The sequence below is a fragment of the Cyphomyrmex costatus genome, unplaced genomic scaffold, assembly GCF_001594065.2.
Source record: "Cyphomyrmex costatus isolate MS0001 unplaced genomic scaffold, Ccosl1.0 scaffold164, whole genome shotgun sequence".
In the NCBI taxonomy this organism is placed as follows: Eukaryota; Metazoa; Arthropoda; class Insecta; order Hymenoptera; family Formicidae; genus Cyphomyrmex; species Cyphomyrmex costatus.
In genome coordinates, this window is record NW_017275653.1 from 1,703,324 (window position 1) to 1,720,822 (window position 17,499).

The following is a 17,499-nucleotide window of genomic DNA, read 5'->3' on the forward strand; positions in this document are numbered from 1 at the left end:
GTACAAATTCCTCGTTGAATTTATTCGGTCCGCCTCGTATCGCGAAAACGTACGCGCGCGCGTATACACGCAAAGTGCGTAGTATACATACGAAATTATATTCGCGGGGCTGCGTTCGGCTAGCCGGCCGGCCGGCCGGCCGGGTTCGAAAAGTAAAACGGCGTCACGCGCGCACGTGTGTGTGTAATACGTGTGCACGCAGCGCGAGGCCGCGAGAGGGCGAGCGAGACGCGGCGAGGAAACGAGCGAGACGAGACGAGAGCAACGAGGTGCCCGGCGGTCGCGCGCGCGACGGACAGAGAGACGCCGACGAGAGAGAAAGAGAGAGAGGGAGAGAGAGAAGGCGAACGGGCGTAACAGGGAACTACATGGCGAGCGCGAGCGAGACGGGACTACATCGCGGCCGCGGTGCGCCCGCGGAGGTACGCGACAACGGCGCGCATCGATTGGCGCTCTAGCCGTGACCCCCACCATGGTGCTTTCGCTTTCACCCAATGGGGCCTCACTTTCGCGCTCGCCCGCGTTCGGCGCCACGGCAGCCGGCACGCTGTCGTCGGCCGGCTTCTCTCAGTGACTGGTGCACCCTACGTGCGAGCGAGCGTTTTTCGTGCGTCCCGTGTGCTCGTCCCGTATCTTCTCCCGGGAGCGGCAGAAAGAGAAAGAAGACGACAACGGAAAAGGGCGGTGGTGAAGAAGAAGAAGAAGAGGAGGTGTAGGAGTGAGGAGCAGCCTCGGTGTCGATAATCGTTAACGTTGTTTTGTGTGCCCTTTCATCCCAGACTGTACCCCGCGCTCTCGCGTATACCGTTAAAGTGTGCCGATTTAAATCGTCGCGGCGGGTCCGTCCGTGAAACGCGACTCGCGCGCGCGCGCGCGCGCGCACACACACACAACACACACACACACACACTCACCGTTGGAAATTGCGTTGCACGCTGGGGCGGCGCGTACTCCGGCGCCGGTTGACCCTGACATTCGAGAAGCCGGGGCGGACACTCGTCGTCTCGCCCGCGCAGGAGCGACGTCGCGCTCGAGACTCGGCCGCGGTGAACGAACGTAGGAAAGGACCGCGTAGTACCTTCCGCGATTATCAGACTCTATACCTCCGCGGCGCGTTGCACCTTGACCTTGACTCCGCGGCGCGTCGATAGAAACCCCCCCGAGGAACGTCGTCACGTCGTGTTCCCGAGGTGGGTCGCCGCCGGAGTGCCGATCGCGCGACCCGCGATCCTACAGTGACACGCGAATGACCTTGATTCTCGACGAGGCGGCGCCTTGGATATCGCCGAGTCGAGTCGAACGCGAACCGGTCGGTGTTGTCGTTCGATCCCACGCCTTCTCGTCGTGTCTCTGTCCTACGTGAGGTGTGTATGTGTATGTGTGTGTGTGTGCGTGCGTGTGTGTGTGTCACCCCCGGAGATGAACAAGTAGAAAAGCGAGCCTGATCTTCGGCGTGGGTCACAACGAAGCGCGCGGCGTTCGTCGTCGCACCACCGTCCGTTCGAATCAATCGCGAGGTGCAGTCATCCGTCGAAAGTACGACGTCCGCAGTAGTAACGGAAGGGAAGGACAGAGCTGACCTTGAAGCCCAGCGCACCTACATGGCACCGCGGCGTCACGCCAACGGCGGCCACGGCGGCGGTGGCGGCCTCCTGGAGAACGGGGGCGTTGGCGTTGGCACCAACGATCCCATGGACAATCTGCTGGGCCCGAGCCAGACGACGCGCTGCTGCACGCCGACCGGCGAGTGCCTGCGCGGTGACACCCTCATCCGCCTCAACGCCCTTCACGATGCGGTCAAGGTCACCTGTAATAACGACAACTGCCCGATCGGCCAGTTCATGCACCGCGAGTGCTTCGACGCCTGGGAGCAGACGGTACTCACGTACCTGAAGAGCTGCGGCCGCGCCCGTAGCTGGTCCGAACGTCAACGTCATCAGAATCTGTGGACGAAGAAGGGCTACGATCTCGCGTTCAAGGCGTGCGGCTGCCGCTGCGGCCGCGGCCATCTGAAGAAGGACCTCGATTGGATGCCGCCCGGTCTCGGCAACGTGCCCGGCAACCGGCCCGACGAAAACGAGGCGAAGAAGAAGAAGCGGCGCAACCGTCAGAACACCAGGCCGAGCCTGGCCGTGTCGGCCGGCCCGCCGAATCACGGCAACCACGTCGTCGCCGCGAACGGCCGCGGCACCAGCGAGGCGCAGATGATCGAGTCCGGCCGCGGCAGAGCCGGCTCCTTGTCATCCAGCACCGGTTCCAGTTCGCCACCCGCCACGAGCGAGCCCAGCGTCAGTCCTCTTCATCAGCCGCAGGCCATCATGAAGAAGAAGAGCAAGGTCGACTTTTTCAGCGATCGCGCGAGGTGAGTGCTCTTCTCTCTATTTTTATTGCTCTCTAGAAAAGAAATAAAACGTCACGGGGAGCTTTCCAACAAGAGACACGAAATTCTTACATCCTTCTTGCACGCCAATGTTAAACAAAAATGAAATGATCACTGTGTTACACACTGTTGTTTGTAAAATCGAAGGAAAATTGACAGGTATACACAGTCATACATATTTTATCCATTCACGTACATTTATTACATTCTTGTTTCTATAAAATAATGTACTGTGTGATACGAAGTTTTCTATAAGATCGTTGTGTAACTACACAACAATTCAGAAATAAGGACTTCAAACGATCGAGCTAGATTTTTACTGAAATAATTCTGTTTGAATTTATATACGACAAATTTTTATTTACAGATTCAACAATAATATAAATTCGAGAGAATAAATCTAAATAAATACAAATCGATGCCAATGTGAACCAATATTAGTTGTTGTGTGAATTATAGGTAATTTTAATAGAAATTCAATAATTTAAATAAACGTTTCGACCTTTCGTTTAGATTCTTCCTCATCAGTATAAATTAAATTCAAATAATAAATTTTATAAAGAAGTAGAAACATGATGTTAAACATTTTGATTAAGATGACCTCGAATTTTTTTGAATGTTGTACAAATATAGTCAAATATTAATTATTTTCTTAATCAAAAAGAAGAGCAAAGGCATGACTTACACATTTGAATCTGAGACGAGAGAGTCACACCGATATGGTTATATTAAATTGGCTGATTTACTGTTAGAGAATGATTTATATAAATTAATACATTAATTAATATATATATATGTGTAAAAAAGAAAATAACGTTATTATGAATATAATAATTGATTGGAATAAAACGTTTGTTATGCTTATTTGATGACTGTTTAGAGTTGTGTGTTATAACTCACATATTGACAAGATGTTAAATCGGTATTGATGACTTAAGACCTAAACGAAAGGTCGATACGTTTATTGATATTATTGTATAATTTCTATTAAAGTTATCTACAGTGTTCACACAAACAACTAGTGTTAGCTCACATTAACATTAATTTATATTTATTTAGATTTATTTATAGATTTTTTTTTAATAGGATGCTGATAGAGCATCAAATTATCAAATTGCTTGTCTATTTTATTTGTGATATTATTACAGTAGTCAATTAGTTTCAAGACCGAAAATAATTTCTGTATTTTAAAAGAACTATGTGATGTTTTCTATAATATATTGCTGTTTTTTTTTTTAACATTAAAATTGCATGATATTATGTAATTATTCTCGTTCTCAATGTAATTTAAAATCAATTGCCTGATAATTTGTATTATATTATAACTAGCAAAGCTGAATTATTTTTATAGACGAAACCTTTTACTGAAATATTTTTGTAAATTTTTAAGAAACGAAATTTAATCTCGTTCATCATGAAAGATTGTTAATACATTAAGAAGAATATATCAAATTTTATAAGTATTTGTTTCAATAGTACTAATTGATATTTACTAAATATAAACATGTGTTTTTTTATAAGAATCATTAATTTAACTGACCATTTTTTTTTGTTTACCGTAAGTATTATAAATGATAACTTAATACCATTCAAACAAATATTTATTAAAATATACAGTGTAGAATTTCGAGTAAAAGATATTTATAGATATTTCGGATAAAACTTTTACATTGTGAGATAGAAAGGTATCGTTAGTTTTACGCAAACTCTCAAATGAGATTTCGCTGAAGAGAGAGAAAAGCCGAATCTTCGGATAAGAATGATAGATGAGAAGAAACGCGTCGGGAGTCGTTTTCCCGTCGAAACCTTCGTCGTCGGGAAGCATCGTAGTGTGGGTGTGTCTTCCGGGAAAGACGACACCTTAAAGCAGACGCGTGAGAATGAAAGACGCCAAGCGGCGAAGTCTTTCGACGCAATTTTATAAAAACACAAAAACTGGGAAACATATCTCGACCGCTTATACATAAATTGGAATTTAAAGAATGTATGCGAGAAGTAAAGACTGCTTACAATATTAATGCTTTATGATGTAAAAACTGGGTGTGGCTATAAGAAAGACTCGAGCACTTAATAAGTAGTTTCGCTTTTGAATATCGATCGTTCTTTTTTTTTTTTTATGCAAAAAGCAAGTTCGTTACGAGAACTCGGATAATATATAAATCATGAAAAATTCAAAAAGTCCAGAAGAATATTTTCTATTTTTAAATACGTCTCGTTCTAAAACGCTAGCCACACCGGAATAAATCTCGCCTTACGCAAATACATAGCAAAATTGGATTCGGTTTCGACTTGCTACTTGGTTCCTTGTTACGTAACCGCGTTCCACCGGACCACAGTTAATCCAGCCGTTTCTTTTACGAGTTTGTCGCTCGCCGCGCGTTTTATGATCTCTAAATATTTAGGTATAAAAACATACAGCGCGATTTCTATCGCGGCAGATGGTGTCCAAATGATGGCGAAGGTTCTCGGAAGAAACGCTCTTCCTTCTTAGGACTAGGCGGAAGCCTTTAACGAGGCAAAAAAAAGGAAGAGCTGAGAGAGAGCTTCAGATGTATCAGAGTAGCGCAAAAGTCTGCCGTGTTTCTCTTTTTGTCCTAATAATTATATACACTGACAAAAAATTTACCGAATGTGGCACAGCACTTTTAATTCGCTGCAGCAAGCAATTAAAAATGGCTATGGCATATTTTATCATTTCGATCACTGTGTAACAACCAATCTTTCAGTATATTATATTAAAGAATTACTATAAGCACTTATTAAACGATAGACTATGATGTAAGAAGCTAAGGTGTTGCGTATGTTGGTGAGGTCAAATTTGAAGCAGTCAGTCATCAAAATTTAACCTCGTAGCAACATATAACTTAACTTAGGGTACGGTCAATGCGACCGACGCTACAAATGCTTTAAAGCGTTTTTTGATTGGTCAATTTGTAAAATTCTTTCAATTGGTCAATCAAACGCTTCAAAGCGTAGTGCGATTTTGATCGCAGCAGCATTAATTTGTCATAGGAGGAGTCACGTTATTTTTTTCGACAAAACTCTAATTGATCAACGCTATTTTGTGAGTGAAACACACTTTATATTCTTACATCATGATGCGAGACCATCAGGTAAAAAGTGGTGATCGAGGAAAACAGCTAATAGGAAAGTCGTCGGCATTCGGCTCAGATAAAAGGTTCGCGCTATTTTATGCTACATCCAGAGCTTCAGAAGGAGCCTTCCATTGAAACTGTGTATCGCCCTGTATTGCGCCATTGCGAGTATTCGAATAAACGTCAAGGTCTCACGAAGTAGTAACGACATTCGACTTCACGGAGAGACAAATCGATTTCGATTCGTCGCTCCGTGAAACTCGACGCCAGGAATTTTTCTCGATGGAGAGGGGACGCGACGTCGAAGTTTGCGCAAATTCGATAGCGGTCTCAACCGCCGGTTAATTCGCTCTACTGACTTTTAATATTAATCGTTGCTCGCCGGTTTTGCGAAAGGGTTCGCGGAACCGGTTCGCGCACTCTGAAGTTCTGAAATATGCACGCGGCTCCATGCCACTTTTCAAGAGCGTTTCAAAGAAAGAGGATCTTATTACGGGTAGGAAGTTTTAAAAAAAATCAAAGTTTAAAGAATGTTCCAAAACTAATCGAAACTTTGCTTCTTCGGAGAGAAGCTTGCATCTGTACATTAATATGAATCTCGCGCGTTTTCTTGCACTGAAATTTTAAATTGGATAGATTCGAACTGCGTGAAACTACTGTTGAAACGTTGCGTTGGTAAAGAACGTTATATGAACTCGGTAAATTTCATTCGCTCTCGATCGCCTTTGTTAAAATTTTTCGACGTTTCATTTTGTGTGCGTATTGCGATGATCGGCAGTTCCTTTGTTTGGCTCGCTGTCGTAGACTTTTATATCGAAAGAGAACGTGTTAGTTTTTGCGTGAAATGTGAATTCGGTGCTTTTTTTAACTCACAATGCGGAAATTTGGTTAAACTGGTTAAAACGTCTGAAATATTCTTTGTTCGAAATTTTATCGGGAATATTTCATAATATTGATTACAAAACCAAATTGAAGTATCGGTTTACTACGTTTCTTTTTGCAAATGTATTTAAGTGACAAGGTCTTTTTATACGAATAGTTTATTTTCGTACTTTTTGTCGTAAAAAAATTATCAGGCAATTTCGAGCTGGCACATAAAGAATGTAAATAATTACTCAACCTTGACGATATTGCATAAAGATAGCAACGACACGTTACGTACGAAAGAAGTACGTTACAATTCTTCTTCCCGTGGGAGTTGTGTGGGTCAGTCTACGGCGAGATTTTAAACATAGACCACGTATTTTGACTGCTCCTAAACGTCGCCGCGAGACGCAACGCGGTAAAAAAAATCGTTGATACATTTGTTTTCTCCGACGCGACGATTTATATTTAGCGGTGTATTATTTTGCATGAGGGAAATGAAAAGAGCCGTGCCGTCGTCGTAGGGGAAACGAAAGGCGAGTCGTTTCACGTCCGTGTGTCGTAAAGTAACTCTCTTGGACGTGCGTTCGAGAGGGCATGAATGAACACGCCGCTGGTCTGTTTTCTCGTAGCGCGCGTAGGTCGCTCTCTATAGAGCGGCGTCGGTCGGGGCATGGTGTGTTGTGTGCATGTTGGGGTCGCTCTAGACCTCCGGTAAGAGAGCGAGAAGACGAAGGGCAGCGAGAGAAAGAGAAAGAGAGAGAGAGAGAGAGAGAGAGAGAGAGAGAGAGAGAGAGAGAGAGAGAGAGAGAGCACCACGACGATTACGACAGCGCTCCAACCCATAGTACGCGCTCGCTCCTCGCGTGTATATGCGCGCGTATATGCGTGTGTGCGTCCTATATATAGCTGCAACCTTGGAAACCTGTCCTATTTCTGTTTATGTTCCTCCTCCAGTTCGACGGGTCGGGAATTCTCTCTTTCTGGGCCCGCTGCTTCGTTTCGTCGCGTTGTAAGACGCCGAATTTTTCCAGATTTTCTAACGATGACCCGCGCTTGCCTGCCTCTGCTCGATCGAGAGACTTTACCGAGAGTCTATATAACTCGCGACGGACGCGATTTATCTCGCCGCTCGCAGATAAGCAAGCGTGACGAATATAATGCACGATGAGATTGGAAGATGCATTTTTTTTTTCTTGATCTTATGAAATATGTTTTTTTTTTTTTTTTTTAAATTTCGTAAGCTCTTGAAAAATTTATTTGTTAAAAAAAAATCGTTGGTAAAGTCGTTGAAGTCCGTAATGTGTGTGAATATTGAATTGTGTATAAATAGACGAAGTGAATGTTGGTAGTTGGTACTTTGGGCATATTTTTTGTTTGTGTTGTTAGAATTCTTTAAATTAATATAAATAAATACAAGTTCTCCGCTCGAATTGGTTCGAGCGTTTTCGAATACGACGGCCAGCGCGAGAATTTTTCAGGTATGCATTCCCGGTTTCGTTTTCGTTTCGGGCACAATCGCGACCGGTACCTGGAGGGCGAGTGCACATGTACCAAGATGCAACGGCGAGTTTAGGTTGCCTGCGTAGGGCGGTCGGGACCCGTTGTGAAGTCTGTCGTGTGTACGTTGGTGCGTGCGTGTGCGACGCGTGCACATATATGCACGAGGCGATCACTAACGCTCGGCCCGAGGGAGAAGAATACGAAAGAGAGGCGAGGAGGGAGGGAGGGAGGGAGGGATGCTTGCAATCTTGACCGTGGCCACCTTCTCAGGGCCACCGAGAGCGAGAAGGAGCCTGCTGGAACGCTCTAGCAGCTCCCAAGGCCAACGGCATGGAATCACGCCACCATGATGCATTTAAAGTCGAGAGGATGCTGCTGCTAAAAACCCGCACCCGGCTGCTGCCTGTGCAGCTTTCCGCCCGTCATCTTTGAAAAAAATCTTCGTTAACTGCTCTGTGTACCGCGGTTAATATTATCGGATGCATCGCTCGTTGAGCGAGTCTCGATGGATGTCTCTTTACTTTATCGCGACTGAATGCCGATCTGTGTTCTAAGCTTCAATTAACACATTATCGAGGAGTGCGTTTATCTTGTTTATTAATATTTCGACTTTTTGAGACATTACGAAGAATAATTTACATTCCATTAACGATTTTAGAGCGATTGAAAACTGATTATCGCGCAGTTAATTAATAGTTATTCGTGAAATAAATACTTTTTAATTAACCAGATAAGCAATCGACGCAAATGATATAATTGAATTATACAATTGAGACAAAGGGCTGCGAGTCATATAGACATTTTTTAATCAAACATTTTACCACTTTGTGGTAAATCTTAAACAATATTGACGCACATATTTTAAAAACCATTTATTTTGAAACAGGGAAGTAAATAACACTATGGTGTCAGTACTATTCCCAATGCTCTTATTTCTAGTATAATTACGTCGTTGGGGCACGAAGGCGTAAAATTTAGCGAGGCCGCAAATTTTCCGCACGAATTTCCTTTGTTCCGCACCCTTGTCCTCCTATCCTCCTGACACATTCACCGCGTTTTATGTCCCGCAATTAAAAGGAGGAGACGGGGAACGAAGCCGAAGGATTAATTCACACCTACGTAGCGCACTCTCGAGATTCATCCGTGCAATTATGTGTGAGCACATCTTTATTCTGAATTCTGTGAGTGGCGGCCGTAGTATGAATCTCGTTCCGAGAGCCGCACGATACGCGATATCGCAGCGGTGCGGATGTTGATCGCAAATTCTGAGGATCGTTACGACGCGTGATACGCAATGCGTGTGTTGAGAGGAGAGGGGCGTAAAAACCGACGCCCCTTCCGTTCATCGCGCAATCTAGCGCAATAGGGCGCTATTCTCGGGAACATTACGCTCGTTTTTACCACATATACGATAGCGATTCCCCTCTTTTTTTTTTCTGTTTTTCTTTTTTTGCGGACTTTCGTTCACCTCCTCTCTTCGCCGCAACTATTACGGACATCTTTGGAAAGACCGGCGCGCGGATCTATAAATTTCCGCCGCGTTGCCGTGGTGCGCGACGAACTCGCCGAGGGCTCGGATTTTAACTGGGAATAAATTGCAGATGGAGAACGTTTCACGACCATCCCGTAGACATTCACTACCCTCGCGAGGCATCCCGCGAATGTTTTTCTCGTGCGACATCTTTCATGCGTAAATATTTATTGGAGGGCGTACCGAACAATTTTTTTGCGGACTTATAAATTTTATCTTTATTTCGTTTCTCTCCTATTTTGCCGCGATCCGATTTATAAGACGCATGAACGCTCGCTCAACTATTAAGAGAATCGTGGGGTTCTAATGGTCTGAAAATCTGAGAGCGAATCCACGGTTGTCAGCAAACTGGAAATCAGGGAAATGTTATTATAGAGAAATTGGAAACTATCAAGAAAATCAGAGAAAAATCAGAATTTAAAAATTGGGAATTTGTAACGACCCTGGAATTTTTATAAGTACAAAAAATCGTTGTTGCAAGGGGAGGATTATTATAATTTTTACAAATCTTAGGACTCTTCTGTAGAAAAAAAAAGGAAGGATGAAGTGCAAAAGAATATCAAAACATTAAAATTGCAATATTTTTCACGAAGATTTTAGCCTAATTTGTGCGCATTTGCGTGTACTTGTTTTCTATTACGAGCATTCACGTTCCACGTACTATGAAGTTTCTCTGACAAAGCGTGCATTGAATTTGCAAATTGCACTAAACGCATTGTGGAAAAAATTGACGAGAATAAACTGTTACGGTGCATTCATCGTAGGAGCGTTAAGCGTATAAACTTTCTCACGATCGTCTCGAGTCTAGGTTTATGATAACGATAAGGTATCTTAAATTACGGCTGTGGCTGCAGTTAAATCTGGCTAGTAAAGCGAACAAAGAATTGTACTTTTCGGAAAAGTACGATAATTTTTTTAGGCACTTAAATCTTTTAATAAAGATACTGAAAAAAATTACTGAATTTTATTAAATATTTGTTTAAATAGAGAGTATATTAAATATTTATTTACAGTAAATAAATATCTATTTAAAATAAAGAATTATGCTTAAATTAAATAATATATCTTTACATTTAGTAAATATTTTGTTAATTTATGGAAAAACAATTTTTTTTAATTTATCAACATTGTATTTCGAAGAATTTCATATATATATGTCTATGTAAATCTCTCATTCATCAATAAAACTACAATAAAATACAAAATAAGTTTGATTAATAATTTTATTAAAGCGCATGATAAAAATCTTCAAAATATTGCTTCGTACCACAAGCACCATATTTTTAAAGTAAATTCTAAGGAAAAATGTTTGGTCTGTTTGTATTCAAACAAATATTAAATAAAATTTAATAAATTTATTTTCAGCGTAGGATAACGTTTATGACATCTTGGCATCGTATTCATCCGATTTTTTCATACGATAGGGATTTATTTATTTAACACAGATATGCGTTAATTGCGGTCGTGTCTGCAGTAATTTATATATTCGAAATACTTCACGCGATAAAATTTGCATTTCAAATTTTCGATCAATTAGTTCCGTTATACCATTTGCATCATCCGAAAGTGAGTGGCAGACGAAGAGGTAGTCAAATTGCAGAGCTGTTGATCGCATGCGCGTGATCGTGATTAATCTGTCTATAATTGCAAGCTTGGAGCGGACGCGTATGGATTAACACTCGCCGATTGCGTTCCACAAACGAATTACTTGCTTGCGTCGCGCTTATACACGTTACGAACACTGATAATCGTTTGTGTACGATCACGTCTGTGCAATTTGCAGCGATATATCAAACGAATCGATTTCAATGAGCACCACATTAAAACTCTTGCGCTGAACGGATAAAGGACTTTTAACAAAATTTCAGTTAAAGTCGTGAGTCTACATTCACATTTATCTACATACAGATTAATGTTCAACTGAACGCAATTTATATTACTTGATAGTGAATTTAATTTATGACACACACCTGTCGACCTAATTACATAATTAGACGTTATTAAGACGTAATTAGCTTTCATGAGTCAATGAATATATGTAATTTTTTATCGAACGACGCCACTTATTATTACGTCGAATGCGCTCGTAATCACATCCGCCTGCAGCGGAGACATCTCCTGTAAAGAATCGTGAGGTAATGGTAGAAGTAAGCCGACAGGGGCGCAGGGGACTTACGAGAGGAACGACGAGTTTAGGGATTGACCCTGAATCTCGACCCTGAGGCCGAGAAACGCCCCAAGGATGCCTTAAAGACGACGGGGCGAGATGTTCCTCCCTCTTGTGCGCACATTTCTTTTTGAAAAGGTGGTAGCTGCTCTTAATTAAATTCCCTTCGAGGGGATACACTCTCTCGTTCGCTGTCTCAAAATCCAACTGGGATTCTTGCGTTATTATCGGTCGCGCTTTTTTCCTTTCCGTTGAATAAAATATTCCAGTGAGATCGTCGATATGCTAATTATTGAAGAAAAACAGTAGTGCGACTAATGATGGATATTTCGTTGAAATATTGATGCGATTAAAATATTGGTGCTCTTAGCAGCAGCATCTCGTCCATATACTATCTATTGACGTTATATAGGTATTTTAAGAGAGATATTACTGTTCTTTTCTTCCGCCGCCTCGAACTTTTATATCAATTTTGCGTAATAAATATGAAGAATAATTAAATGAAAGTAATGCAGAGAATAATAAAAATAAATGTGAAGATTAATTAAAATAAAAATAATTAAATATTCTTCAGAGATATTTTCTTACAAATTCTCAACAATAGAAGAAAATTATTACGACTTAGAAAACTCGAATATCAACGTTACAAAAGGCTGTGCCATCCCGAAATACAAAGTGACGATTGTTCACAAAGCTGCGAGAGGAAAAGGCATTTCTTTCCTATCTTCATTCTTGTAGATAACGCGCAAAAAGTAATTTCCGCATGGCGCGAGTTTAAATTACTTTTTGCTAAACGAAGGCTCGTTGTCTTCTTCACTATTCTCTCATAGATATGAAAGACGCAAGTTTATAAAGGGATTAGACTTCATTACATCCAACACCCGCGGTGACTGCCACGAAGATGAAACTTTTATCCCTCTCTCGGTATATATATCGCGTTAATAATAATGTCAGTTTATTAGAAGCGCATGTTTTGTTAAACAATCTTCATGAGCCTCGTAAGAAAGTTTATGTAAAAAACTGTAAGATAAAATTTCAAAGACGCTCTTTTTGACAAAGCGTCTCTCACGGAAAAAATAATTTTGCTGAAGTTTCTATACATTTAGCTAGATCTAAAAATAATTTTGTTGGACTATTAAAATAATTATTAGAATTAGAATAAAATTATTAGAAAGCTCAAACTGGATGTTGGAATATCAACATTTTTTTTTGTTGTTCGTCATGTTTGAGTTTTTTACATAATTATTTTGATAGTCAAAATTGTTCTTTCTATGATACAAACTGTTTGGGATCAAACGGGCAATGTGGTAACGTAATTTCTTGAGTCAAATAACATTTTGTTATTTTTAACTTACGTGTGTAAATCAATCCATTTTTATGGACTGATTTACATTAGTTTCAAAAAGTAAACAACCTCTATAATGTGTATACACTTATATAGTAAATAATAAACTAAATTTGAGTCAAATATTGAATATAATTTCTTCTGTTAAATTGTTTAACTCTGTATATTATTTTAGTTAACTTAACGATATATTGAATAAAAGCGGCGATTCGTAGAAATGATTAAAAATGACTCAAGTTTAACGTAATGAATTGAACAGCGTGTACGTTTCGCGTCGGAACTTTAAGAATTTTTCAGAAATTTTTGTTAGCATTTGATACCGACACACACATACACATTGAGAGACTTGTTAGAAGAAGTTGTGAATGGAACGTTCGGCTAATGGAAAAAGATAATACGTACTAGATGTTTTTTCGACGTGCGAGATAATCGATGCGAAGGTCAGGATGATAAACGAACTCTGTCAACGATTCCCGGGGCGAAGCTCGTGACAAGGCATGGTAATCACGAGTCAAAAATGAATTCGGTTTGACATTCAGCTCGCGGACTCGCGCGAGGCGCCGAACGGCCTTCACACGTTGACCCAAACATACGCGGGTTTCACGCACTCGCTCACGTTTGCATGCACGCGTATACATATGGTATTCGTCGCATTCGTAACGAGCTGTTTGCCAAATTCCATGCAAATATGTATGGATCGTACAAGATGGTGCGGTGGAAGGGAGGGGTGGAGAGGAGAAGATAGGACGCCTCGCCTACTCGTAACGTCATTAACATTCATGAACTGCAGCCGAGTCGCTCTGTCCTCCTTCCTCCCCTTTGTATTTCTTCCGTTCGCGCGGTTTTCTACCGTCTCGACGTAGTTTTTCGCGAAGGCGAAATTTTATCGCGTCGACGAGCTCGCTTGCATATTGAAAGCCCGCAATGAGAGGTCATGAATACAAATCGCGTTAGAAAAAATCGGAAGTTATGTTTGGGCACAATGGATGCAGTTCTCAAACGTTGCGATTCGTCGGCGGTTGCGTGAATGAAGACGGTATTGTTTCCGACACAGTTCCTGTTTTATCGCATAACCTGGTTCAACCGGATCTCGCTGAAAACCAGTTTCAAATGAGTACAGTACAAAATAGGTGGTAAAAGGCAATTCGCGCAGCCTGAAATACGATAAATTCATTTAAATTCATGTTTACTTCTTTTAACGAATAAATGTTTTAATGAGAAATTTAAATTCATGATCATATATTAACATTGAAAGATACGATAACTACCATGGAAATAATACATTTATCTACATTGTAGTTAAATTTAGAGTTTAATTTCGTTTAATTTAATTTTTAATTTAATTTAATTAATTTTAATGTATTTAAATTAAATTTAAGAATGTATTCAAGGATCAGTATGTGTGTATGTATGCCATGCCACTATTTAAAAATTCTCACGTTTGAAAGTTTTTCAGACGTCGAAGTTAAACGTATTTTCTTCTCGGAGAGAATTAACGCTCGGTCGCGGAAATCGGTGAAATTTCTCTGTCGGAATTACAGAAGGCGATAAGCTTCTCAAGATAATAAGCTGAATAGTTATCGCGCGCGCGAATCCCTTGGCGGGAAGAGTTTCACGCGCTCTTGACTTTCGGGAACGGTGATTACTTAAAAATTACATCCCTCAGGTGAGTTTAATTGCGTTAAGCCCGTCCGATGTGTGACGGGCGGCATTACGGCGGAGACGGTGTCGCGTTTTCGGTCGGTTTGCCGAATTGCGGTAATTAAGGAAATTACGTTCTGCTCCTGTGAGGTGCGCTTGTCGCAACTTTTCGTCTTCGACTCAATTAACTGATGAGAAAGAGAGAGAGAGAGAGAGAGAGAGAGTGAGTGAGTGAGTGAGTGAGTGAGTGAGTGAGTGAGTGAGTGAGTGAGTGAGTGATTAGATTTGAGAGCGTCTCAATTGCACTACAATATTAACGCAAGTTAAATTGCGGTTAATCGAAAATATCGTCGCGTGGTGATTTTATTTTTAGTTAATTATTTTTATAGCATTTTTAATTAAAATAAACATTAAAGTAACCGCTTGTAACATTCTAATACGATAAAAATCTTAATGAAATAAAATATAAGAGTTACAGTAAGGATAGTTAAAGCTCGTTTATTTAATTCTGAATATAATAGAAAAATCACGTTTAATATCGATGTGATATAAGAGCGACAGTTAATATTCCGCATCGGGCTTAATTTTGTGGTTATCATTATGAAGCATTGAATGGGGGATATGAACACAGACTAAAGTCAAGTAGATATTTCATTACGATCGATAATAAAAATCGTTTTCGCGTTGGCGAAGCTTCCCGACGTTATAACGGTCTTTTTTTTCGATGATCATAATTCGTGCCGATCCGCGTGACTCGATCCGGGCTCGAATTTCTCATGGATGGAAGATTGCTCCGAACCCTCTCATTGTCTCGACAGAAACAGAGAGAGGCTTCATGGTATTATAACGTTACATGAGCGTGTTACGGAATACGTAATTCGATACCAGAATATCCTGTTCGCATAAGTTCGTACGGATACTTTGAATATGTGTCAAAAAGTAGCCGCCCTCTCACATTGTCAATATCATTCTCTTATACATATATGAATATCAAATATATTAAAAGAGTATCAGAATCTTTGTTATTGATTCGTCTGTCGGAAATGTCGCAGCAATTATTAATAAATACAATACAAGGATATCTTTCTGAAATCTACATAAAAAGTTAGAGAAATAATGTTCACTTTTGATGTAGACTAGAGTTATCTCGATGCTCTGTATATAGTTTTATATGTGTACTTAATCATCACTGAAAAAAGAAAAGATTGGCCGAATATGGCATACTATTTTTAATTGGTCGCTGCAGCTAATCTTTTCTTCCGTTATATGAAAATATTATAAACCTTTTAATCCGCATTACGCTTTATCGAGTACAATTGAATAATATCGAAATCGCACGTGGATATACTAAGCCCTTATAAAATCCCGATAATTGATTTTATTTGACGAAGTCGATCTAAATTGCTAAACACGTATCAATCTCGCAAGTATCTCATACACGCTACAATAATAATCGAATTAGGAAATCCCTAAGTGAATGCAGATTCACGTGTCACTACTGTTGACAATCGCAGCGATATATGTACCATATATTGCATCTCAAGCACGACAAACATGTCGCTTCCGTCTCTCCCGGGAGGGTGGCAGAAGGGTCGTCTCGTATATTGCAAAGCTTCCTCGGTGCAGGCGCGAAGAAGTTCTCCCGCAGGAGAACTACTCCCGGTTCCGGTTAAATCTCAATCTCGCGCTCCCTCTTCCTCACCACCTGTGTTTTCTCGCGGCCTCTTCCTCTTTTTCTCGAGACGCGCGTAGCGGATGCTGCGACAAGAGGCGGGTGGTGTTCTCTCCAACACGCTCGGTCGGTTGTATCGCGTCCCTGCAACGACCCGCCGGCTACATCAGCGGCCTAAAACGCCAGCCAAGCAGTCAGCCAGCCAGCCAGCCCGCTCGTTGGCAACGCCCGGATCCTTATTTACGCGATCCCGTTATCTTCGGCCGCCCGCGCCCCCATCTTCTGCTCTCTCACGTTTCTCTCGCTCTGCCGTCCGTCTCATCGGATTCCTCGAAGGCGAGAGTTAAGGAGGACGAGGAGAACCAGATGAGAGATTCGCCGCCGCGCCTCCTTTCTCATTCGTATGTGTACACTCTGTACAGGAGTGTGTAAATTATTACGGGCCTGGGGGTGGTTTACTGCTAATTGGTTTGTTAACGTCGTGTTCTCTTCATGAGAGAAAGAGAGAGAGAGAGAGAGAGAGAGAGAGAGAGAGAGAGAGAGAGAGAGACACGCAGCTCGCATTTTCCTCGCGTGCACGATACAGCGTTCGTTCGGTGCTTGCATGCAATTTGCGGCTACGCGCCTCGGAAAATAGGGGAAACTTTTACCAGCCACATTTAATTATAGCGAAAACGTTTCTCCTCTTCTCTCCTCTCTTATCTCTTTATCTCTCATCTCTTTGCCTCTCGTCTGCGGCATGTACCGTAACGTATGGATATGAAGCGGTTTGCGTGCTTCGGTGTTTATATTTGATACTTGATAGTACATCTCGCAATAATTTGTTAAATAATTATAGCCTACCACGCTCGTGTAAATATATATATATATATATATACATATATATATATATATATTTACTTTTTCGAGAACTTTCTTGCTATATTGTTTTGAGTCATGAATATGGATATTTAGGATACTTGTGATAAAATCTCTTGCTTTCCTTTTTATTATTATGTTTCGACATGCTACGTATCCTTCTAAAATCTCTTATACATCGTTAGATAAATGTGTGTAATTATATCTCTCAGCTATACTAGTTGTAGAAATGGTAGATTACAGTACGCAATGTTTGTATTTGATCGTTGATGAAAATGGTTTGATTAAAAATGGACAAACCAGAAGATTCTGATTAATGTCTTAAAAGTTAGCGGGACAAAGTGAGCAAAATCGATTTTTAATAACATTTTCATTTGTTGCTTCTTTGTTGCTAACAAGTTGCCAAAGAAAAAAATTTGTTGCTTTATTAGACTTTTTTAAAA

General features: G+C 41.2%; 1 protein-coding gene across 1 annotated transcript in view; it reads left to right on the forward strand.

Moving 5' to 3' along the window:
- The first annotated feature begins 1,507 nt into the window (after nucleotides 1-1,507).
- heca (hdc homolog, cell cycle regulator) overlaps nucleotides 1,508-17,499 on the forward strand; it is a 145,559-nt gene continuing 129,567 nt past the window's right edge. Inside the window, exon 1 of the mRNA XM_018537139.1 lies at nucleotides 1,508-2,362. Within this exon, the coding sequence (XP_018392641.1) occupies nucleotides 1,602-2,362 (761 nt within the window). The 5' untranslated portion in view covers nucleotides 1,508-1,601. The remainder of the gene's footprint in view (nucleotides 2,363-17,499) is intronic.